This window comes from Aotus nancymaae, unplaced genomic scaffold (assembly GCF_030222135.1).
Source record: "Aotus nancymaae isolate 86718 unplaced genomic scaffold, 86718_ANA_hifiasm-v0.15.2.pri h1tg000022l_1, whole genome shotgun sequence".
NCBI lineage: Eukaryota > Metazoa > Chordata > Mammalia > Primates > Aotidae > Aotus > Aotus nancymaae.
Window position 1 is genome coordinate 45,005,084 of NW_026988435.1, and position 25,913 is coordinate 45,030,996.

A 25,913-nucleotide genomic window follows, 5' to 3' on the forward strand; every position below is an offset into this window, starting at 1 on the left:
GAGATGACAGTTTGTTGACCCATCCCCTCCACCACTGGGAAAGGGCTGGGCACTGCCCACATTACACGTGGCTCTCCTCCCCTGGCTCAGAATCGCTGCAGGCCTGCAGACCAGAGGCACAGTGCTCCCCACGCCTGCTTATCGGCCGTGGGGCATCCTCTTGTTGGAGTGCTCCAGAATCCATGCAGAGAGCCCCACCCCACATCCGGAGCGCTCTAGGATCCACACAGCACGCGACACCCCCTGTCAGAGCCCTCCAGAATCCATGAAGCACATGGCACCCCCTCTTCAGAACACTCTAGATCCCTCCTATGCAGTGAGCAGCACCGCACACCCACAGCACTCCAGAATCTATGCAGCCAGCGTCCTCCAATGGACCCTGAGATTGTTTCTGCAAAAGGCCATGCCTCCATAAATCTGAAAATTTGGAAAACATCCTCCTACTTACATCCTTACGACCCACCATTCAAGCTGTAGAAGCCTTTCTGGGAACCCAAGCAGAAGGATATCCAAAATGTAAAAATGGTGGGGCCTGCAATCCCACGGAGCACCCCCAACTCTTACAGCGCCCAGGCCGTCCCACTCAGCACAGACATTCTGCCTCCAGCCCTCAGGCCTCCGGGTTATACCCGAAAGAGGTGACTCTTGGGGACGACAGGTGCCATGAACCCTCCCAAAGCTGCAGCGCCTTGGACAAGGAGTCCACAGCGTTGTTGCCAAATTGGCTGCACCCCCTCATGAGGGAGCCCAGCTTCCCGACACCACCCCGCGGCTGTTGGGAAGACACCGTCGCAGTAGGTGTCCCTTGTTAACAACCTCATCCTGCAGACAGATGGTGATGTCAGACACGGGTAGCCTGTGGCAGGGCACTCTGCCTGAAGAATCAGCAGACCCCCCAGGCCCCGCCCCACTATTTTATTGCCCTTCTCTGCCCTTTCCCCGTGTGAGGCGATGTTGGTCTCTGCCTCCTGCTGCTCTGCAGATATTAATGAAGCCACAGCCAGGGGGCCGGATGGTCAAGCAGGGACCACAGCCGGGCAACCTATAAGCTCTGTGACCTTGGGAGCTCTGGGACCTCATTTTTCCCATTGTCCCCATCTGTAAAGAGCCAGGTTGGCACAGTTAACAGCAGGTGTCAGGAGGAAATGGGATCTCGCCACACCCCAGGACTGAGACCATTCCTCTGGTTGATGAGGCCGGGGAGACAGGTCCATGGGATGGAGGAACAGAGGAAGTCGCCTGCACCCTATAAAACCTAAGAGGGAAAGGCTGCAGTGCCCAGGCCAACAGAGGCAAAGACAGCTGCACAGAGAGAAGCAGCGAATGAATCCTGTGCCTGAGTGTGGTCTGGGAACCCTTGAGCCCAGGAGCCACCTGGAAGGGGACAAGGCCACCTGGCAGAACCATGGCATCGAAGACCAGATGTGCCAGTCACACCGTGGTGCTCGCATGCCCTTGGAAGTCAACTCGCAATTCTCAGGGCAGAAAGTCAGGCCTTGTCTAAATGGGCAACTCAACAGAAGCATCAGCACACGGACAGGTGTGTGTGTAATGGAGACGGTGGTCCCACGCCGCCGAATTCACTTTTGAAAAGTGCGTATCTCACTGGGTGTCAGTATTGTTTTTAGTGAAGTGTACAACGTGGTTGCTTTAGCATCTGGTATTGCACAGAACTGTGCAGCTGGTACCGTATGTCATTCCAGAACATTTCCAGCACCCCAAAAGGACACCCCTCACCCATGAGCAGCCACTCCCCGTCCCCAACTCCCCCACAGCCACTGAAACACTTTCTGTCTCTGTGCATTTCCCTATTGCCCACATTTCATGTAAATGGAATCACACAATACGCGGCTTTTTGTGATCGACTTCTTTCACTCAGCATAAAACACACTTCCGTTCTGAAAATAAAGTAAAACCTAAGGAAGAGAGGGAGTGTGAACTCTAAATGCACTAGGAAACCCCGGTCACCCAAGCGGTGCGGCTCTGGCCTCACAGGGAGTGAGTTTCTTCAGCCTGCACCTGCCCCCGCAGCCATCAGCAGCCCTCTGATGCGGTCACTGCAATTGTCCCATTTTGCTGATAGAAACTTTGAAGCCCCGGGGGTCTCTAACTCTTTCTAATGCATGACAGTGCCTCTCGAACTCCCAAGAATGAGGACTGAGGGGAGAATTTCCAGCCTCCACAGCTGTGTCGCAGCCCAGGACCCTGCAGGGCCTCAGTGCAAGCACCTAGTGAGCAGGGCAGTTTCTTGGCTGCCCGGAGATGCACCTACCACTCAGCCGTCCCTCAGAGATGACCTGCTGCAGGGACCTAGGTCACCAACAGCCCCGGGTTCCCCCTCAGCGTCCACCAAGGCATCCACACCAGGTCAGCTTCTCCAGGGCTGCTCCCAACCAGGGCATTCCCACCAGACACAGGGTCCCTTGAGGGGTGCTCTGCTTTGGGGACTCCCCATCGGCCTGCTGGAGGCTCTTCCTCCCCAGTCCTTCCGCCACTCAGTTCAGAGGCATCAGACTCACCGCAAGGCCTGCAACTTCTCAGCCTGTTCTTCCTCCCTAAGGGCTTCCCCAGTATGTCTGCAACGTATGGAAGCCCTCATGGGTGTCTGAGCTTGAAGCAAAAATCCTCGCCATTGCAAATTTAGGAATCCTTGGAATACAGTGATGAATACGAGTGAATATCCAACGTATTGTGGAAAAATATAGAGCTTTCCAGCCGACCCTGGATGCACGGTGGAAAATGAGAAATGCCGCAGCCACAGCTTTCGCCACCAACTCGAGAGGAGGGAAAGGCACACACATCCCTGGGAAAGCCATCATGAGGCATAATGACCGCAGTGTGGGAAGAAGCCTGGTGTTTCCCTCCCCTTTCCACCAGCAGCACACGCCAGCCCCAAGGAAGCCCAGCCACATTCTGGCTTCTTCTGGCAATCAGAGTGTTCATTCTGGAAGGTTCTGGAAACATGGACCATTTCCAAGTCAATGATGAAGGTAATTGGCATAAAAATAGTTCCTGGGTCCTATGGGTCACAATTCGTTATTTGAATTCACCCTGAAACTGATGGATGCCAGTTTCAGATGTGCCCAGACCAGGAGGTGGGAAACGCAGCGGGTGGCGTAGAGGCCACTTGGGCTCTGGACAGCTGTTGTCAACTGATGCCCAGTTCTGGAAATTAAATATGCATGAGGTCCTATGAAAACATGAGAACTGAAAGGAGAGTAATGTTCAATACAGTCCTACTCCGTGTGCCATGCTCTTCATGTCCACACCAGAGGACGGGAGGAAGGAGCCAGGGCTTGAATCCCCCTGGATGGGCCTCGACGAACACAGGCAGCCCCAGACATTGGCATGTTTGAAATGAACCACTCGGCTAAAACTGCAAACCAAGCAAAGGCAGGCTTTTCTTGATTTCCACGCCCTGCACTCCTGGAAAATTCAGGTATGTTCAAGCCATCTGAAACAAACAACCACCACCAAAACAACTGTGTTAAGGTGCAACACGGAAGTGGTTTCTGGGCTTCAACCATCACGAATAGGTTTGCAGCCACCATGAGTGTCCAACAGGAGGCTAGCGCGTCCATCGGGTGGAGGCAGCAGTCTGTTAGGACTCCTGGGGCCATCACAGAGCCCTGCCATGTCTGGCTCAATGCCCCCATTCACATGATTCATAAATGCACCCACAGATTCTCAAACATCCCCGTGGCAGAAGCCTCCACTGGGAACCCTTGGCTTAGATCATGTGTCCTGGGGCCCAGATCCTCCTCACCAACAGGGAGCCCAGGGTAATTCTGGGGTTGGGTATCTTTTTTTTTTTTTTTGAGATGGAGTCTCGCTCTGTCACCCAGGCTGGAATGCAATGGTGCGATCTCAGCTCACTGCAACCTCCACCTCCCGGGTTCCAGCAATTCTCCTGCCTCAGCCTCCTAAGTAGCTGGGATTACATGCACCCACCACCATGCCCTAGTAGAGACGGGGTTTCACCATGTTGGCCAGGCTGGTCTCGAACTCCCGACCTCACGTGATCCGCCTGCCTCAGCCTCCCAAAGTCCTGGGATTACAGGCGTGAGGGTGTCTTAATTTGTATCTAGTAGTAGTACCAGGGCACAACTGATTGGTTGTGAGCTGCTATGACTCCAGCAGCCAGCAGAGGGCGATGTTTGGTCACCTTGTGGGTTGGATGGGGTTCCCGTTCTGCCGTCAGGCTGGTGGGTGGGTGGGTTGCTTTGGGTCTTGCTCCCACATTGGTGTCTGTGATCTCTTGTGAGAATGTCACGGCCCCCAGGTGGGTGCTGTCAGGGGCGCTACGCTCTTTCTCGTAGCATGAACCCCACCCGGAGTTCTGAGAGCCCTCCGACCCTGCCTGGGGCTCCCCAGGCCCACCACCTCCATCCACCCCACCCGGGCAGCAGGAGTCAATGGTGAAGCTTCTGGAATGTGCATGAAGCATTGTCCTGTCTGAGGAAGGCACGGGCTCGGGCTGGAGACAGGGAGCAGCTCTGTGGTGGGTGAAGGAGGGGTCCCACCTGGCTCAGGTTCTGTGCTCCATCTCATGGGCACAGTGGGAAGGAGTCTGGGTGGGGGGACTGCAGTGTGGGGGTGTCTGCAGTGACAGCAGAAGGCAATGCTGGGAAGGGTGGGGTGGGGCGGAGCAAGGAATTCTTTGGAAATGCGGGTGGGTTGTGCCCATGAATGAGGTCCCAGGCAAGGAGGCAGCAGAGCCGGACCCCCGGGGAGAGGGCACCGGGTGGGGTAGGAGGGAAACAGAGCTGGTCACCCAGTCTGCAGAGGGGTGGCCTGAGGCTGAGGCCAGGGCCTGGGGCCAACCCTGCCATCCCTCCAACCCTCAAAGGCTGGGCATGGTCTGTGAGGGAAGCGGATGCAGAGCCCCACCTGGGAGGATGTCCAGACCAAAGCAGCAGAGCCCAGGAACAGGGAACCATGTTTGGAGTAGGCTCTGAGGTCTGGGACAGTCCTGGAAGTTTCACTTCCATGCCTGGCAGCTGATGCTTCAGGGCATTAGAAGGGACACCCTGGGCTTCAGATTCAGAGACCAGGACATCTTGACATTGCCCCTCTCCGTAGGGGCTTTTCGACAAGCTACTTCAAAAAAGTCTCTTTCCATATCTGTAAGACAAGGGCAACACTGCCTCACGTCTAGGAATGTGGTGAGCTCTAGGGGACCGGGCCCCCAGTGCAAGCTCAAAAACAAAGGTTGCTGTTTTAAAGGAGCAGTTGTCTCTTTTCGAATGGGGAGAAATAGCTCAGAACAAGAAGCCACCACTGTGACTGCAGTGCAGGGGAACTGTGGATCTGGCCCTGAGACCGCCCGGCAGTGGGAGAAGCACAGGAGGCCGGGCCAGGCAGCGCTCGCTGGCCTTTGTGCATCCAGAACCATCTTGAGGGGAGTGGAGAGCTGCCCTGTCCCAGAACAGTGCGGGAGGGAGAGGCCCACACCCAGCTCCAGAGGTGGAGAGGCTTCATGAGGACGTGAGATGGAATCCCCGGTGACACCAGCTCACTCATTCCTATAGCTGCATCCATTTTTTAAAAGAAGGCCACCCAATGTGTCAGATGTTTAAACTTAATAAGGAAACAAATACAAAACAGTGCCCGTTTCTTCATAGCTACATTTACTGTACAAAGAAACCAGAACCCAGGAACAGCACGAGTGCGGAACAGCAGCGAGAGGGTTATGAAATAAAGGGCCACTTTGGAAGATGGTTTTATTGGTTTGATGTCTTCACCAAGAAAGGCATTGGTGATTTTTGAAAACTTCTATTTGAAATGAATTTTTTTCTGCTTTCGAGCGGAAGCGGCACTGACGATGCTCGCGGGCTTTCCTGTGACCTGGGCGCTCGTCTGGGGTTCACGACATCCTTCCATGCGCTGCTGCTCCTTAGGGAGTCTTTTCCTGCCCTTGAGGCCTGGGCAGACCCTCCCCGAGCCCCTCCCACCCTCTTCCACGACGCAGCAGAAATAAAGCACGACCGTGGAAAGGCTCAGGCACGAAGAACCGTCCCCGTGCGGAGCATGGGATCTTTATTCGTTAAGACGTCAGGCCCCAGACATGAGCTCTCAGCAGAAGTGCTTGTCGGGAGCAAAGGGAAAGAAAAGCAGAGATGGGCAGCGCCTGGCAGCAATCCAGGCCGGGCACAGGTGCTTGGAGCTTCGCATCCCCTGGCCAGAGCAGCTGGAGGTGTCTCAGAACATGCATTCTGCAAACAGAGCAAAGGCCTGTGGTGAGCAGTCTCTCTCCATCCACGCTGCCCAGTTTCCCAAAGTCAAGGCAGGCTCCAAGGTCAGCGCCCAGTCCTGCCTCCTCCCCCAAGTCACTGGGGAAGCGTTGAGTCCCCACCGCGTGGGGGAATGCCACGAATCCCACCTCGGGTTGCTAAATGAGGGACCCTGGGGTCAGGCAGATAACAAGGCCCTGGGCCTTGGCAGGGCTGTGGCTGGCACTCAGAGAGGAGGGTGTAGTCCCAGGACGAGGAGCCGAAGGAACAGGACCAGCAGTGGACAGTCGATAGACCCTTCTCTCTCCTGCCCTTCTCTGGACCCCCCACCCCCACCCTGGACTTGCTGGGGAGGGTGGCGGGAGGCTCTGGGGAGGGTGGCCGGAGGCTCCGGGCAGGGCAGGGGCCTATCATTGATCAGGGAGCCTGGATCAGCAGGATTCAGCCTCCCTCATTTTCATCCTGGGACAAAGGGCAAGAGAGGCCCCTCTGGATGCTGGTTCCAGGAAGGCACCTGAAGCAGGTGCGCCCTTTGTAGGAGCTGAGCTGGCACTTGGACACAGCAGATGGCTTATAGCCAATCGCCCCACCCACAATGTGGGGCAGCTGAGCCTAGTGGAGCCAGGGCGGCAAACCCGGGTGCAGGGCCATCTGTTACCCACAGAGCACGCAGGCCCTCTGCCCCAGGGAGGGAACCCCCATGGTGGTTGCCTGCACCCCCTGTGCCTGCCCTCCACCACGACAGAGAGAGCAGGAGGAGATGCCCTTTGTGGCGAGGCAGAGTGGGGAAGTGGGGTGGGGCACCAAGGCCCGACGCCCAAGGCTGGCACCGTGTGCCATCTGTGGAGGGCCTGCCTCAAATACAAGACTCTGCATGGTTGGTCTGGAAAAACAGCCTGAAAGCCGGCCCAGCTCTCCACACCTGTGCGTTTCCACGTCTCTCAAGAATAGTTATTAAATTAGCTTCCTCTATATAATGCCATAGTTTTGAACACCTTTTTGAAACAATTGCTTTTATGTTTTACCCCAAGGGGACAGAAGAGGTCAGCCCCTGGCCACAGCTGCCCTGGGCTTGAAGCCTCTGCTGTGAGGCCTTGGTGTGGGCATTTGGCTTCCCGGGGACCTCCCGCCTCCACCTCCAGCACAGAAAGGACAGGGCGGCCCTGAGACCCCCTGCCCTATGGGGCCAGGCCCACAGCACGACGCCGCCCCTCGGCCTTACCTGTTTCCTGCAGGGGCTTGAAGCACCAAGGCACTTCGGGGATGCTGGAGTCAAAACAGCAGCCCCGGTTGTTGCACTGCTCGGGGGTGACCTGGGGGTAGCCGCAGTCCACCCTGTCGTTGGCAGGCACGGCACACTGGTTTGCAGCTGTCCCAGACAAAGCCCTGTCAGCTGCGGAGCCCTCGCTGGGTGCGGTGGGGGCGTTTGCTTTACTTCGCAACTTTGCTTCCTCCCGCTCCCCCCTCCTGGGTTCAACCGCTGCTGAAACCCTGGCCCCGGAAAGATGGGCTTTCCCGGTGAATATTTAAAGAGAACCAGTCTGTTCAATGCTAAACAGGGACTCTGGCCGTCCTGAGCGTCTCTCTCCTTGGCATGCTCTTGTCACCGTCTCAGGAAGTCACACACAGACCTGGGTTTTCCAGCTGGCAGGAACCCCTGGGGAATCCAGGGCCCCTTGAACCCGGAAACAAAGTTCCCCTTCATTGTTTGACCAACAAAAACTTGCCCCTTTGTCTTGAATGAAAAGCGTAACGGGAGGCACACACGCCAAGAGATCACCGCAACGCATGCCACCCACTTTTCATTCGTTTCTGCATCTCCCCACCCCGAATTGTTGTCTGTCCCCCCCTCCCTGGACATCCTCCAGCCCCCAGCATCTTATTTTTCAGGCAAGCCTCTACGTCTGTGTATGCAGCAGAAATTTACTGCCTTTCCTTAATGAGCTGGGTATTTCCTTAGGGAAATGGAAGTCATGTGCAGTCCCTTAAACTCCCTTCTATTGCTCCCAGTCCGAAATCCGCTTTCCTAGCACAGTGGTGTCCAAACTTTGCTCACACTGGAATCAGCTGCAGAGCTTTAAAAATGACTGACATTGGCCAGGTGTGGTAGCTTACACCTGTAATCCCAGAACTTTGGGAGGCCAAGGCAGGAGTATCACTTGAGGCCAGGAGTTTGAAACCAGCTAGGCCAACATAGCGAAACTCTATCTCTAGAAAAAATACAAAAAAATCAGCTGGGCATAGTGGCGCATGCCTGTAATCCCAGCTACTCGAAGCTGAGGCACAAGAATTGCTTGAACCCGGGAGGCGGAGGTTGCAGTGAGCCCAGATTGGGCCTCTGCACTCCGGCCTAAGTGACAAAGTGAGACTGTCTCAAAACAAACCAACTGAGGCCTGGCTCTGGCCCGGAGAGCCCTGATGTAACCGGTGTGCCCCCAGCATTAGGACTTTTTAAGCTCTCCAGGTGATTCTAATGGGCTGCAAACTCAGGAACCTCGGCCTTTGACCCTGCTCAGAAGACAGCGTGGTGAAAGCTGTACCCTAATTCCTTCAGACTTGGGTTAACGGGGCAGCCACACCCCCGACGCAGGGTTGCTGTGCAAAGGCTAAAGGAACATTGCCCTGCATGTGTCGGAGTGTTCTGAGGTCACAGCTTCGCTCCCGCGTCTTTGCTTTTTGCTTTGTAAACGCGGAAACAGGGCATAAAGACCTGTATTGTAATTCGGACGTCTCCGGCCAAGACAGCTATGGGGTCAGAATGGGCTTGGACTCAAACCCGGATGTCAACGCCGACTGGGCAGGGCTGTCTTAGATAAGTTGTTAACTTTCTCTGAGCCTCAGTTTCCTTGTCTGTGAAATGGGGACGATAAGAACCCACTTCATAGGGCTAGTGCAGGAAAAAGTGTGTATGTGACAGCTGGCCATTTATTTATTTATTTTTTTTGAGACAGAGTCTTGCTTTGTCGCCTAGGCTGGAGGGCAGTGTCATTATCTTGGTTCACTGCAACCTCCGCCTTTGGGGTTCAGGTGATTCTCCTGCCTTAGCCTCCCAAGTAGCTGGGATTAGAGGCACATGCCATCACGCCCAGCTAATTTTGTATTTTTAGTAGAGATGGGGTTTCAGCACCTTGGCCAGGCTGGTCTTGAACTCCTGACCCGTTTCGGCCTCCCAAAGTGATGAGATTACAGGCGTGAGCCACCGAACCAGGCCAGAAGGCCATTATTAAATTAACTCAGAATCCTCCCTTATCCCAGGTCCCTTCCCTTCACGCCCACCTGCCACCAGGCAGTTGGAACGATACTCACACAAGCCCACGTACTCCTCGGCAGAGCTGGAGAACACCAAGGCCAGGACCAGCCCCAGCAGGCAGAGCACCCTGGCCATGATGACCACGGTGGGCTCCTGGATGCAGCTCGGGACACGCTTCCCGGTCCGGGAGGCCTCATTTATGCCCCAGTGTTTGCACAGCGCTGCGGCTTGTTTGCCTGGGGAGGGCTCTCCCTCCTGGCTCTGGCTGCCCCTGTTTTCTCCCGCACGCCTTTGTCAAGCTCACAGACGGTTCTTCCCTTGCAAAGCAGAGAGGTCTGTTCAGCCCCCGCGGTTTTGGCAGCAAGCCTGAGGGCAGATCCCAGCTCTGGTTACGTCCTCTGCTGGGGAGCGGACCTGTGTCGATCGCCTTCCTAGCCGGGGCAGCAGGACAGGTGCAGTGTCATCTCAGCCTCCCAGCCAGGAGCCCTCAGAACACCCCTGGTCCCATGACAAGAGAGCCCCAGGCTGCCCATCCCAGATCAGCCTCGGAGACAGGCAGCCTGAGTCAGGACCCTACGGCGCTCTCACAGCTCCTGAAACACAGAGATTCCTTTTCTTTCTTTTTTGCTTTCTCCCCCCAAAATTATTAATTACATCTTAATAAATGGACGAAATGAATTGATTGAAAATATGTTAATAAAAACATGGTACACACAATTGGTTTTTAGATTCAAATAATGCAAAAGAGCCTCTCCCATCAGAGGCATCTCTTCTGACACTTTCTTAGGCATCCTTCCAGAAATTTTCTCTCTGAATCTAAGCACTTTAAAAAACAAAACAAAACAAAACAGGGTCTCACTCTGTTACCCAGGCTGGAGTGCAGTGGTGTGATCTCAGCTCACTGCGACCCCCAACCCCGCGGGACTCAAGTGATCCTCCCACTCCCACGTCAGCCTCCTGAGTGGCTGGAACAGCAGGCATGCGTCCAGCTAATTGTCTGAGTTTTTTTAGACACCAGGTTTCGCCATGTTGGCCAAGCTGGTCTCAAACCCCTGGACTCAAGTGATCTGCCTGCCTCAGCCTCCCAAAATGTTGGGATTGCAGGGGTGAGCCACCACACCTGGCCACATTTTTTAACACAGGTGGAAACTGAGTGTACACCTTTGCCCCGCTTGCCGTTTTAAAAGCTAAAGACTGCCTCTTGGGAATTGTTTTATAACCGCATATCAGATGAGACAGGGATGATTACATCCATTTTCAAGAGGAAGAAACTGAGACTCCGCATTTTAGGTGCCTGTCAGAGGTTTCTCCAGTGTCCCTGGTAGAGCTGGCATTCAACCCACTCCCAGAACCCTAGGGCTCCACCCTTTGTGTCCACAGCACCCCCCGGCCCCCCAAGCTCCTGCAGTGGACTGGCCGGTGGCAGACAAGAGATTAATCTCATTCCAGGGAAATGGGCTCCTGGATTTTGTGTTCTCCGTGTTTCTTCTCCAGGGAGGCATTTTGATGACCCCCACTGACCCCTCCAGGAGCCTCTGTCTGAACATCCCCGGGGTGCACTTTATCACCCTGAGAAATGGGAGCACCTGGCTGCCCGGACTTCACCTCCAGCTGGGGTCCCCGGTGTGCACAGGGCCACCTGAACCACCAAGGGTAAGTCCTTGAACTGTTCTTCCCTGAGTGACCCACGGGAGCCCAGTGGAGCACGTGCTGAGCACCAGGATGTGTCCTGCCCTGTGACTCCGGGCCCTGCCCTCATGCTCAGCAAGCCCGTGGTGGGTAGATTTGAGGGCCCCTCGCCTCCGGTGTGCCACTCCTGAGGCCAGTGAAGGAGGAAGAAGGAAAGAGCATTGCCTGCATTGTTTTTGGGGCACTCCCTTTTTCCGGAAGATGCTGGACCCAGGTTCATCAACACACGACAGGATTTTCAGAGGTTTCAGTTGCTTTTCAAAGATCATTGCAGGGGAAATTCCCGGGGGATCTGGTGAGCTCTCCCTGCCTTTCCACTGCTCATAACACCTGGAGGCCAGGCCAGGTTGTGGTGCAGGGCTGAGTTCCAGGAGGGTGCAGACACCCCAGGAACAGACTGCAGCCCCTCCAGCCCTCACGATCCGGGGGCAAAGGACCCCCTCTGGGAGCTTCCAAAGGTGCTGGGGTCTCCGCCTGCCGCACTCAACGTTGCGTGGAGCAGGAGAGTATCGGTGCCTGGGCCCTGCCCCAACAGGGGTTCTGCTGCCAGCGATTCTTCTGTGCGGTCAGCACCGAGGACCATGCTGCCGTTCATTTCCGTTTAACGCAGAGAACGTTGACTGAGCCCCTGCTGCCCACACCCTGGGTTTAGGGCTGGGGAAGGAATAACAAAGGTGACACATTCTTGTCTGTGATAGAGCTCCCCCCTGCAGGGTGGGGGTGGGATCGTATCAGAGTTAAGATGGTGAGGCCGAGACTGGGTCCCAGTTCTCCTGCACTGCTCAACCTTGGGCAAGTCCCGTCCCATCTGTGCCTCAGTTTCCCTACCTGTCACAGGGTGCTCACCCCACACGACAGCATGAAGTGGTGCTGCACAGCCCAGCCAGGCTCCTGGGACACATGCTGACTGCCTGCCGGGTGTGCCTGATCAGCCACGAGGCCAGAGGAGCAGATTCCTGGTCCCGGCGCTGGTGGGAGCAGGGGCTCTGGCAAGAGGCTGTGGCTAGAGCTGGGTCCCGCCAGGCAGAGACACACACAGGCTTCTCTGAGAAGGGGATTTGGGCTGGGGCTCTAGAGAGGGGGTAGGTAGGCCCATGTGTGCCCCCTCTCTCTGTTCTAGGAGCCCCCTCCCCAGGAGCCCTGGGCTCTGTACAGGAACAGAGGATGGCGCGGGAGAGCTCACCCTTCCTTCCAGAGCCTGCATTCCCCTAGCCTTCCTCAGCCATCCTGTTCCCCTGGGGGAGTTCCGGTTCCAGAGACAGAGCAGAACGTTGTCAGAGCTGTAGGTCCTGGGGCGCTGGGTGTCGGACCCCACCCAGACAGGTGGCTGCCCTGCACAGCCCGAGACCTGGGGGTGAGCAAGACTGGCTCTAAAGGATCCCCTCCCCTTCCTCCTTGGGAGCGGCATCCCAAATGCCTGCAGGAGCCTCCTCAGCCGTGTGGTGTGGGACGTCAGGGGAGCCCTGGGAATCCCTCCCAGCCTGGGCTTTGTCCGCTGGTGTCCAAGGGAATGGCAGGGCCTCCCGGATGGATCCAAGAAGTGGACAGTCTGGTCCCCCGAGCCGCGGCTGCAACCTTTCACCTCCCAGACACGCGGGCATTGTCACATACATGTAACGAGCACAGGCTGAGCATGGGTCCCAGGCCAGGCGCTCGGCCAGCAGATGCAGGAGCCCCAGAACGTTAGGCAGAACCCCGGCCTCAGAGCCTGAATTGTGGTGCAGTGTGATGAGAGCTGGCAGCGTGGGGTGAAATCTGACTAGGTCTTGAGGGGGGTGACCCTCAGCTCACTACAACCTTCACCACCCAGGCTCAAGCGATCCTCCTGCCTCAGCCTCCCAAGTAGCTGGGATCACAGGCACCCCCTACCACACCTGGCTAATTTTTGTATTTTTAGTAGAGACGGGTTTCGCCATTTGGCCAGGCTGGTCTCAAACTCCTGACTTCAAGTGACCCACCCTACTTGGCCTCCCAAAGTGCTGGGATTACAGGTCCACGACACCATGCCCGGCTAATTTTTGTATTTTTAGTAGAGCCAATGTTTCACCGTGTTGGCAAGGCTGGTCTGGAACTTCTAACCTCAAGTGATCCACCCGCCTTAGCCTCCCAAAGTGCAAAGGGGCAGGTAAGGCCTTAACACTGCCTTCTTGGCACTAGTAACTCACCGCCCTGCAGAAAACTCAGCGTGGATGTGGCACGTGTAGGTTACAGGGTCACTGTATATATGGGGTCTGCGTGACTGCTCAGTTTTCTGGTGCTGTTATTGGGTTACTCAAGCAGCAGAAAGTCCGACGGAGGAAGGAGGTAAGAAGTCATGCTAATCAGCACCCTGGGTGGCCCTGGGCTGCACGCCTCCTGGGAGCACCCCGCTGCCCAGCTGTCTCTCGGTCTGCAGCTGCCACGGTGCCGCCCCTCCCTCTGCCCAGAACTTCCTCCTGCCTCCCGGAGAGAGGCTTGCAGAACCCACCTGAGTCATCGCCACCTGAATGTAGGTGCTTTGAGGAAGCAAACGCAGTGACCGATTCAAGGACGCTTCTGTCTTGACACACAGTCCATTGAGGACAGATGGGGGGTGGGGGGGCAGGAGCAGCACAGATGCCATCTCCAAGTGTGGAACAGGAAAGTGGGCACACAGGGCGGCCCAGTCGGCTCAGGGTGGGGGGCGGTCGTGGGCTCCAGTGTCCCTGGTGCAGCCCCAGGAGTGCTTGTCGACATTGCAGCCACTCGTCTTGAGAAGGAGCCACAGAGCCTTTAAACCCAGAGGGTCTATGAGTTTGGGACCATTGCATCAGTCCCACGTGCAAGGGACAGGAAAGGTTCCCAGAGAGGCATGGACCGGTGGGAACAGAAATAAGACAGCTGACCGCCGTGGACCGGGGAGCCTCCTCACCCACAGCCCCACCTGCTGGACCCAGACAGGCCCTTCCCGAGCAGCCAGACAGGCTCTACCAGGAAGCAGAGCCCGGGAGGAGAGTGCAAGGCCCTCGCCAGGCGCGGCAGGGGACAGTGGAGGCATGGGGTCACCTCACCTTCCGTGTGACGCACTCCAGCCTGCATCCCTGCACTGAGCCAGTTCTGGGCGGATGACTGGGAACGCCTCTTGTACCAGACCTAGGCTGATAGCACGCAGCTCTCACAGACTGTCCCTGAGAGCATTGGTGCAGGCAGCCAGGTTCAGCAGCCCCAGACAGCACAGGAGACCCGTGGGGATCCAGGTCCTCCCACCACCAGGCCGGGAAGCTGTAGCCGCTCTCGGCCTCCAGACTTCTTACCAGTGAGCCGAGCCTTTGCCACCAAGCGATTTCCAAGCACACTGAGTTGAAGGACGTCCTCCCCAAAATTCATGCCCTTCCTGGAACCTCAAAACGTAACCTTATTTGGAAGTAAGGTTTCTGCAGATGTAATTAAACTAAGATCAGGTCTAGATGAAGCTTGTTCAGTGTGAGGTCTGCCGGCCGTATTAGGCCCAGGACGGCTTTGAACGCCGCCCAACACAAATCCATAACCTTTCCTAAAATGTTATGAGATTTTTTGCAATTTTGTTTTTTTGGCTCATCGCCTATCATTAGTATTAGTGTGCTGGATGTGTGGCCCAAGGCAGTTCTTCTTCTTCTGGTGTGACCCGGGACGCCAAAAGACTGGCCCCCTTGGTCTAGACAGGTCTGCTCGCCGCCCGGCCTGGGCTAGCTGCAGTAGGGTGAGCACCAAATCCAATCTGACTGGTGTCGTTATAAGAAAAGAAGAAACACGGAGACACATACAGGGGTGCAGACGCGCACAGATGCAGCAGGAGGCCACGTGGTGATGGCAACCACAGCAGAGACCAGAGTGACGTGCCTGCAAGACAAGGACACCAGGGGTTGTGACACCCCCGGGAGCCGGAAGAGGCAGGCAGGACCCTTCCCCAGAACCCTCAGACGGAGGTGGCCCTGCGACACTTGACCTTGGACTTCTGGCCTCCAGAGCTGGGAGACAATAAACGTCTGTTGTTTAAAACACCCAGCTTGTGGTGCTGGTTATGACTGCCCAGGACAGGACCCCCACACATGAGGGGCGCCTGGCGGCAGGCTCTGTTTAACCTCTACTTTCTGGTGTGAGGGCAGGGGAGAGGAAGGACACATTGAAAGATCCCAGGGGTACCGGGCGCGGTGGCTCACGCCTGTAATCCCAGCACTTTGGGAGGCCGAGGCGGGTGGATCACGAGGTCAAGAGATCGAGACCATCCTGGTCAATATGGTGAAACCCCGTCTCTACTAAAAATACAGAAAATTAGCTGGGCACGGTGGCACGTGCCTGTAATCCCAGCTACTCAGGAGGCTGAGGCAGGAGAATTGCCTGAACCTAGGAGGCGGAGGTTGCGGTGAGCCGAGATGGCGCCATTGCACTCCAGCCTGGGTAACAACAGTGAAACTCCGTCTCAAAAAAAAAAAAGAAAGAAAGATCCCAGGGGCTTGTCTCATGGTGACCTCTCCCTTCCTGCCCTGGCCTGGCTCCCCAGGGAGCTGTACAAGCTCTGCCTGGGTTCTCAGTGCCCCCAGCCAGGACCTTGGGTCCACTCGGCCGCCTGGATGCCTTTGACCCCACATCTATCCAGGCCTCGGCCTCTGTCCTCCGCGGCTCCATCCGATTGCTGGTCTCCACGAGTCACTGTTGTTATCAACCACAGACGTGCATCGGAACCTTCTCCACACTCCCGTCACCAGCATTATCCCCAGTGGAGTCTTTCATTCCAATTTCCTTGTCTTAGGGAAGGCTGAGAAAATACTGGCTGGGGAGGGCTACGGGACTCCCACTTCCTGGTGGGGCTTGGGCTGGGCTCTGCCCAGTGGAGGGCAGGGCGTGTGGCAGCTCATGCCCAGGGCAGAGCCCGACAGAGAGGCAGCCCTGTGATAAGGTGTCAAAGCCAGGACACTTTTCAGATGGACTGGTAGGGGTACTGTGAATCATGATGCCAGGACAACAGGTGTGGGCAGGGGGTGTCCCTGGTGAACTGGGGCCAGGACCACTTGCCAAGAGGGCATTCCACAAGCCCCCCACTCGGCTGCAGTGATTTCCTGAGGTTTGAACATGGTGGGACTTGGACAAAGGGAGGATCAGGCACTCTTCCAGCTTTGGAAACAGAGACACAGGGGATCCCGACGGAAGTGTGGCATACCATCATGCTCTGACATACGTGGCTGTATGTGCCTTCCCCATCTGTGCATGACCACGTATGTCAGAGTATGACAATATGCCACATTTGTGTTGGGATTGCTTGGCTGTGTCTCCGTGTCCAAAACTGGGAGAAATGACCTTTACTTTGTTCAGAGAGAAGAAGGGTCATTGTTCACTGCTCACCACTAGAGGAGAAGAAATGCTCTCTTAGATTTTTCAAGGGAATGCAGAAATAGAACGATCAGAATTGAAAGTAACTTACACCTCATAAAATGCAACCAGAGTTGGTGCCTAATCTCACCACATTCTCTGCAACTGTTAGCCCACATGAGTAGAGAGTAGTTTTTAGGGAATTCAAAAGAAATTGAAAGCAGGGCCCACCCTTAAGAAACATGTTGTTTATCAAAACAAAAATAGGTGGGACTATCAGAACCGCAGGGTGACTGTATGAGATGGCCCAGACGGAAAGCACACATGACCTCTGGAGCCTCGCCCTGGGGATTCCCTCCCTGTGCAGGGAAAGGGGTGATTTCTCTGTGTGGAGGAGGAGCCCCTCACAGTCGGCTACCTTTCCAGGGCCGGTGTCCACAGGAGCCTGAGTGGTTTGTGCTAAAGTTGCCCTGTGGACATTTCTTGGGTTTGAAGCAGGGATGCCTCTCACTTGACTCTTCTTACTCACATCAGCTCCATGTTTCAAAGGATGCTTTTTCCCTGCTGTAATGTATTCACCTCATTGACTGTTTAATCCATCCAGGAACTGAAAGCAAAGTGTGACATCAGAAATTTGGCAACATCGTCAGGCCAGAGCCTACCTTAATTGCCAATGCTTCCCCGTGGCTCTTCATTACAGAGGCAGCCCATGTTCTCAAGATTCACAATAGCCCTGTTTTGCATATCAAATGGCAAGAAGCTAAATACCAACTCTCATTAATACATTATTCACACTTCCATAGCACTCATATGATATCTTGTTTTTCAATGTCTTAAGGAGTTTTACCAAAGAGTTAAGATTTGTTGAGTTCCTATAGACAGAAATATTATTGAACAAAGAACAATCAGTCAATATTTATTTAACATTCACTGTGTGCACAGCCTTCCGTCCAGGGGCTGTGGGAGATTACAAAGGAAGAAGATGGTACGTTCACTGCTGATAAGAAAGCTGCAGCCATGGAGGCATCATAAACTCTAACTCAGCCTCTGGCTTTATGAAATCCATGCAGCATCATGTTGATATGGCATGTCCTCAAGCAGCTCAACATATTAAGAGGGGTTGAGAAGGTAAATATGGTCATTAAAAAAATCAATTCACAGATACACATACAGTCAACCGGGAGGAAAAAGTCTGTGTTGTTTAGGCCTCAATGTTAGCACAATACTCCTCCTGACAGAGGCAGTCTCAAAGGGAAAGCAGACTCTGAATTGGGCTCTGCCAGGCAGAGGTGATCTGACTGAGTCAATGGAAATGCGTTACTTGACAGGTGAGAAAGAGGATAAGAAATGGAGCTGCAACAAGAAAATGCCTTTCTCCAGGGCAGCAGGGCAGGGCCAGACAGTCCTGAGACTCAGAGTAGAAGTGGTGGATGGTGCCCTGGACAGCCCCTGGGCAGAAGAGTACTTGGCTTCCAGATGGCAGCTGCTCAAGAATCCAAAGCACAGTAGCCATGACCTGGGCTCTTCACTTTCCTCTACCCTCTTAGGTTCTACAGCTGGGGCCTGCAAATTAAACTTATTAAAAAGGAAGATTAACAGGAGAAAAAGAAAACAAAATTGATTCGATGCTGATACTTTAATTTTTAGGTGCATAGAGAACTTCATAGAAAATAAGTGAAGATCCCAAAAAGTGGTTAGACCTAGGGGCTTATATACCACTTTAACAAAAGGCAATAAACTGTGAAGAAGTGATAAGGTGAAGGGAAAGAAATTTGGACTTCTAGAGGTGGGAAATTGTGGGAAGGTAAATATCTGAGGGAAACTAATGGAAGATAAGAGCTATTTTAGTAAAGATCATTTGTGCAGACCCATCTCAGTGCCAACTTTCAGTCTCCTGATAGGGGAGAGAGGTAGAAACGCCTTAACAGAGGAAAATTTATGCCCTGCTTTGAAGCAGATTAGGGAGGGCAAAGCACTCTTTCTGCATTTGATGCTTCATTGCCTCCATCTCAAAACATTTCTTATTCCAAAGTGACATATCTTGGGGGTAGCAATTCTGAGCTCCTTCACTTTCATCTCTGCTGAGGTGCAGGAAGACTGACAGGTGATGCCCTATAGGGTCTAGAGACAGAAAGGTGAATTCAAGTTTCGTGGGTGTAATTGGACATCCAGCCATAGTTTCCTGCTGGATAATAATGATGCCTTCCCTGACCACCCTCCCAAGGTAGGTGTGAGGGTTAAGCAGTGGTAAGCAGTACAACCTGAAGGGTGAAGCACAGTCCACCGGCTAGTAGCAGAAGTCACTGCTGTTATAACAGGTCAACACACAATGACTATTTTATTGTGGTTGTGACTGTCTTGAGATGTGAACTCTGCAGACAGGCTCGGTCACTTCCTGGTGATTCTGTTCAGTTTGACTTGATCTAACTCACCAGCCTCCTGCGCTGTCTCCCACTAGGGGTTTCATGCCCAGAGCGACTATTCATTCCTGGAGCAGATCCTTGCCTTCACCATCCCTTCCAGCTCTTCTCCTGAGCCTCCTCTGCTTGGGTGGGAGTGGCTCTCAGCTCAGCTCCCTGCTACCCCAGCTGTGGGAAGATAGAAATCATTGATTGCAGTAGGGTGTGTGTGAAAGTAGATGGGTAAATGAAGACAGTAAACTATCTTGACCTGGCCTGAAGCTCACAGGTTCTGAGCCTTGTAGTGCAATGCTGACCCCTGAGACCAGTAGTCTGTTTTCCAGCAAATTGCATGGCTCTGGTGGTTGAATGATTAAAAACCTCCAGCAGAGGAGGCTGAACGCCTGCTGATAATCGTACTTTTATAGATTCTGGGTAAAGCAAAGGCAGAAAGAGAGGCAGGCATTGTTTATTTGCCATCATGACAGTCATTTGGTCATAATTCAATACACTCAATGTGCCAAGGTACAGTTTGCAGAAGAACACAGCCATAAAGCAAGTGAGTTCAGAGAAATCCGGAACTAATACAAAGCTCAGGGGGTTATTGTGAGTGACAAGAAATGCAGAAGCAAGCACTGGGGTCGCCTCTCCCAACTCCCCCGTCCTTTTTTTTGAGATAGAGTCTCACTCTATCTCCCAGGCTGGAGTGCAGTGGCATGATCTCGATTCGCTGCAATCTCCACCTCCAGGGTTCAAGAGATTCTCCTGCCTCAGCCTCCTGAGTAGCTGGGATTACAGGTGTGCACCTCCATGCCAGCTAATTTTTGTGTTTTTAGTAGAGATGGGGTTTCACCATGTTGGCCACACTGGTCTCGAACCCATGACCTCAAGTGATTCGCCCACCTTGGACTCCCACAGTGCTGAGATTACAGGCATGAGCCACCGTGTCTGGCCCCGAACCCTTTTTAACTTGTAAACACATTTCACAGGGACAAAGAAACTCATCTTACCTGTCTTGTTTGGAATTACAAAAAGTTATTTGCAGTAACCTTGTCTGGCATAAGATAAGGTGAACTGATATAAAACTATTTTATTTTAGATAAGTGTTTCATCAAAAATACAATAATTCAGATCATGGTCTTTTTTTTTCTTTTTAACCTTATTTTTAATTTCTAGAGAGACTTTGATGTGCTCTGTAAGACTTTTAAGCCAATCCATCAGATAACTTACCTATTGAAAAGCGTAAGATGAATTGGCACTGTCAGTTTTATTATTATTCTCTTCCTCATTAGCACCTTACATTTCTTTTTTCTGTTGTTTCTTTTTTTCTTTTTGAGATGGAGTTTCACTCTTGCCCCGAGACTGGAATCCAATGACACAGTCTCAGTTCACTACAACCTCTGCCTCCCGTGTTCAAGCAATTCTCCTGCCTCAGCCTCCACACCTGGCTAATTTTTGTATTTTTAGTAGAGACGGGGTTTTCCCATATTGGCCAGGCTGGTTTCAAACTCCAGACCTCAAGCGATCCATCCACCTTAGCCTCCCTAAGTGCTAGGATTACAGGCGTGAGCCACCACGTCCAGCCCCTTATATTTCTTAACTGTATTTCTTTTCCTTTCTGCTGTTAATTAACAGCTATTCTGATGAAAAATTAACCAATATATTGCTAAAACCATAGAGCTTTGAAGCACTTGGTGATGGAAACTGATGTAACTACGGGGACTGAGCTGTGAGCATGGGCTGGAATCTCAACATCAGACAAAATAGAATTTAGGCCAGCATCCATTAAACACGATGAAGAAGGACACTCGGCAGGTCACAGTTCACAATGGAATGATAACAGTTATAAATATTTTTGTACCATGAAAGGGATAGGAAAAGTGTATTTATTTTATAAGCCAGAAAGGGTGTGATGCAAGCAGACATAGACAAAACCCATAACTGGTCATGAGAACATCATTCTGGGGATTAGACAAGTGAACAAAGAAAAAATAAGTAAAAAAATAGAACTTAAGGAATATAATCAATAAGGCAGATCTTTGAATAGACACACTCTGTGTGTGTATGTATGTACACATATGCATATGTCAAAATTTAATTCCCAATACTAATACAACTTCTTCTCAAGTGCACATGAAATATTCACAAAATTTAATGGTACATTTATACACAAGAAAGCAATAAGTTCCATGAAGTAAAAGTATTGGCTGGGCACATGGCTCACGCCTGTAATTCCAGCACTTTGGGAGGCCAAAGTGGGATGATAACTTGAGGCCAAGAGTTCGAGACCAGCCTGGGAAACATGGCAAAACCCTGTCTCTACTAAAAATACATTAAAAAATTTAGCCAGGTGTGATGGTGCACACCTTTAATCCCAGCTACTTGGAAAACTGAAGCATGAGAATCGTTTGAACCTGGGAGGAAGGGGTTGCAGTGAGTCAAGATCATGCCACTGCACTCCAGCCTTGGTAACAGAGCAAGACTCTGTCTCAGAAAAAGAAAAGTAAAAATGTTATAATCACTCTATGATCAAGTGCAACAAAACTAGAAAATAAATTAACAACATTCTTGCACATGGAAATGGCTAAAATGCAAATTACTAATTAAAATTACAGAATATTTTAGAAATCATGATAAAAACATGTTTCTGAATCTATGGGAAATATTTAAAATGGTAATTAGAGAAAAGTATGTCGCTTTAAACACGTCATTAATCCATAAATTGAATTCCCAATTCAGAAAACTAGGAAAAGAACAGCTTGTTGAGAAAAGACTGAAAGAAAGCAAAGGGAAAGAAATCAATGAAGTAGAGAAGATAAAAAGAGTGGAATTAAGTCACAAATTCAATCCCGGTTCTTTTTTAAAAAATAAACAAAATATGCAAACCTCTGGCTAACCCAATCAAAAAAATAAAAAAAGAATCCCCAAATATACAACATAAGAACTGACAATGAAGGAAATAACTATTGAAACAGAAGAAACTTTAAAAACGATAAGAGGCTACACTGAATAACTTTATGCAACTAATTTGTTTTTTGTACTTTAGATTCTGGAGTACATGTGCAGATCATGGAAGATTGTGGCATAGGTACATTCATGGCAAGGTGGTTTGTTGCCACCATCCCCCATCATCTATAACTGACATTTCTCCCCACATTATCCCTCCCCCACCCTCCCTCCCACTATCCCCCCTGTAGTGCCTCCAACGGACCCCAGTGTGTGATGCTCCCTTCTTTGTGTCCAAGTGTTCTCATTGTGAGAACATGCGGTGGTTGATTTTCTGTTCTTGTGTCAGTTTGCTGAGAATGATGGTTTCCAGGTTCATCCATATCCCTCCAAAGGACACAAACTCATCGTTTTTTACGGCTGCATAGTATTCCATGGTGTATATGTGCCACATTTTCTTTGTCCAGTCTATCATTGATGGGCATTTGGCTTGGTTCCAGGTCTTTGCTATTGTAAACAGTGCCATAGTGAACATGTGTGTGCATGTGTCTTTATACTAGAACGATTTATAGTCCTTTGGGTATATACCCAGTAATGGGATTGCTGGGTCAAATGGAATTTCTGTTTCTAGTTCCTTGAGGAATCGCCACACTGTCTTCCACAATGATTGAACTAATTTACACTCCCACCAACAGTGTAAAAGTGTTCCTATTTCTCCACATCCTCTCCAGCATCTCTTGGCTCCAGATTTTTTAATCATTGCCATTCTAACTGGCGTGAGATGATATCTCAGTGTGGTTTTGATTTGCATTTCTCTAATGACCAGTGATGATGAACATTTTTTCCTATGTTTGTTGGCTTCATATATGTCTTCTTTTGAAGTGTCTGTTCATATCCTTTGCCCACTTTTGGATGGGTTGGTTTGTTTGTTTTTTTCTTGTAAATCTGTTTCAGTTCCTTGTAGATTCTGGATATTAGCCCTTTGACAGATGGGTAGATTGCAAAAATTTTTTCCCATTCTGTTGGTTGCCGATTTGCTCTAATGACTGTTTCTTTTGCTGTGCAGAAGCTCTTTAGTTTAATTAGATCCCATTTGTCTATTTTGGCTTTTGTTGCCATTGCTTTTGGTGTTTTAGTCATGAAGTCCTTGCCTATGCCAATGTCCTGAATGGTTTTGCCTAGGTTTTCTTTTAGGGTTTTTATGGTGTTAGGTCTTATGTCTACATTAGTTATTTCTCCTAATGCTATCCCTCCCTTAGCACTCCACCCCACAACAGACCCTGGTGTGTGATGTTCCCCTCCCTGTGCCCATGTGTTCTCATTGTCATTCAGGACATAGGCATGGGCAAGGACTTCATGACCAAAACACCAAAAGCAATGGCAACAAAAGCCAAAACAGACAAATGGGATCTAATGAAGCTTAAGAACTTCACAAAGCAAAAGAAACTATCATCAGAGTGAATAGGCAACCTACAGAATGGGAGAAAATTTTTGCAATCTAGCCATCTGACAAAGGGCTAATATCCAAAATCTACAAAGAACTTAAACAAATTAACAATAAAAAAAAAAAACAACCCCGTCAAAAAGTGGGCAAAGGATATGAACAGACACTTCTCAAAAGGAGACATTTAAGCAGCCAACAAACATATGAAAAAAAGCTCATCATTACTGGTCATTAGAGAAATGCAAATCAAAACCACAGTGAGATACCATCTCCCACCAGTCAGAATGGCGATCATTAAAAAGTCAGGAGTTGTCTTTTAAAGAGAAAGTTCCCCCTAGGTTCCCATGCTGGTCTGCTATGCAAATGAGGGATTCAAACTTGCTAGCTGTGATTGGCTGATGCTGGTTTAGCTCTGATTGGTCGATGTGGGCCACCTTCTCCTGGTGAGCTCCATGGGCCGAGGTGAGGCTTTCCAGCCGCCATTGTGAACAGAAACAGCTGTGAATGTCCCAGAGTGAAGCAAACCTGTGGATTTCCAGGAATGCAGAGTACATGTGTGTCTTGTCAGCAAGTGGCCTCTTGGCTCTGTTTTGAATTTAGCCCCAGTTGGCTGCCTGTGATCCACCTTGAAGGGCTGGTTCTTTCGGGGTTCACAGAAAAAAAGCCATAAAAATCTCCCTGTCCAGATAATTTTACAGGGAAATTCTAGCCAAGCTTCAAGTAACTAATAGTCCCAAGTGCTGCAAAAATGGTTTCAGAGACTTAAACACAAAGGAAAATGCACACATTTATGCAAAAATGTTAACTCAAAATGTGTCATAGACAAAAGCATAAACACTAAAGTTATAAAAGTCCTGGAAGAGAATATAATAGAAAATGTCTGTAGCCTTTAATTAGGCAAAGATTTTTAGGCAGGACACATAAAGTGTGAATCAAAAAAAAATTGAGTTTCATCAAAATTAAAAATGTTTGCTCTTTGAAAAATATTCTTAAGAAAATGAACAAAAAGGTAAGTCACAGACTAGGAGAAAATATTTGTATAAAATATATCTAATAAAGGGCTTATATGCAGAATATATAAAGAATTTCACAACTCATTACTAGGAAGAAAAAAACACCTGACTTAAAACGTGTTAAAGATTTAGACAGATATTTTACCTGAGAAGATGTGAGAAAAATAAGCCCATGAAAAGATGTTCAACATCCTTAGTTATTAGTAAAACGTAAATTAAAATGAAAACAGGATGCCACGTTTCACACAGCAAAATGCCCAAAATGTGAAAGACTAGTAAACCACAGATGTAGTAGCATTCGGAGTTCTCCTCCGTTGTTGCTGGAGAGGCAAAATGGTTCAAAACTTTGGAAAACAATTTTTCAGAATTTTTTTTTGAGACAGAGTCTTACTCTGTTGCCCAGGCTGGGGTGCAGTGGCATGATCTCAGCTCACTGCAACCTCTGCCTCCTGGGTTCAAGGGATTCTCCTGCCTCCGTCTCCTGAGTAGCTGGGATTACAAGCATGTGACACCACGACCGGCTAATTTTTGTATTTTTAGCAGATCTGGGTTTTCATCATGTTGGTCAGGCTGGTCTTGAACTCCTTTCCTTGTGATCTGCCTGCCTCAGCCTCCCAAAATGCTGGGATTACAGGCCTGAGCCACCATGCCTGTCTCAGCTTCTTATAAAGTTAAACGTAACATGCTACTATCCAGAAATTTGCTCATACCTACACATGCAAGAGAAAAGTTATTTCCCCAAGCATTTACCCAAATCCCTTCACATAGCTGTGCGTATTTTTCCATAGTAACGTTATCCATAATAGTAAAAAGCTGGGAATAATCTAGATGCCATCACCTGGTGAGTGGGTAAGCAAATTGCACCGTGTCCTGCTGTGGAATACTACTAAACAATGAAAAGGAACGAACCACCCTTCCATGCAACAACCTGGATGAATCTCAAAGAAAGTTGTGTGCTGAATGAAAGAAAACAGACTCCAAAGACTGTGCACTGTGTGGTTAAACTTACTTGGAATTCTAGAAGAAACGGAACTAAAGTGAAAGAATGCAGATTCTTGGTTTCCTGGCACTAGGGAGAGGTTATTGACAGCAAAACGCACGAGGGGATTTTCGGGAGGCGGGGCGGAATGAACGTTCTGTATCTTGCTTGTGGTAGTTTTTACACAATTGTATACATTTGCCAAAACTCAATGAACTGTTTCATTTACAATGGGTGAGTTTTATTGTATGTGAATTATGCCTCCGTGAAATTAATTTTTTAAAAATCTCAAGGCACATGCATTACCATCGTCAGCATTACTAGTGTGAAGACAGTGAATTGATTAAATGACAGGGCAATTTTCAATGAGTGATAGGCACTGAGGTCTGTCTCTGGACGTCAGGAAGCTGCATATTGTCCAGTGCCGAAGCTGAAACCACTTGGCCGTGTCCCCTGCATGGACAGCAGAGGGCGCTGTGGAGCATCATTTACCTGCAAGGTCCTTTACTGAGAAACACCTTGGATTTAATGAGCCCTGTGCGCTCAGCAGGTTAAATAGCGGGCCCTTCCTTCCTAAAAGCCACATTTCCAGTTGTGCTACATTAAGTGCTGAGCAGTCTTTGGATCACAGAAAATAAACACAGAGGCTGCAGCCA

The 25,913-nt window shown here is 50.8% G+C and overlaps 1 protein-coding gene across 1 annotated transcript; it reads right to left on the reverse strand.

Moving 5' to 3' along the window:
* Positions 1-5,992: 5,992 nt before the first annotated feature.
* On the reverse strand, positions 5,993-9,663 carry TFF3 (trefoil factor 3). Its single transcript, XM_012445001.3, has 3 exons — positions 9,540-9,663; positions 7,456-7,602; positions 5,993-6,215 (listed from the first exon to the last, which is right to left on the reverse strand). Exons 1-3 carry the CDS (start codon positions 9,616-9,618, stop codon positions 6,202-6,204), a joined length of 240 nt encoding a protein of 79 aa, XP_012300424.2. The 5' UTR covers positions 9,619-9,663; the 3' UTR covers positions 5,993-6,201.
* Positions 9,664-25,913: the final 16,250 nt, after the last annotated feature.

Coding starts and splice junctions, on each gene's coding strand:
- TFF3 (XM_012445001.3), bottom strand. CDS start 9,618: ATGGCCAGGGTGCTCTGCCTGCTGGGGCTGGTCCTGGCCTTGGTGTTC. Junction 7,603..9,539: donor CGAGGAGTACGTGGGCTTGT/GTGAGTATCGTT, acceptor TGTCTGGGACAG/CTGCAAACCAGTGTGCCGTG.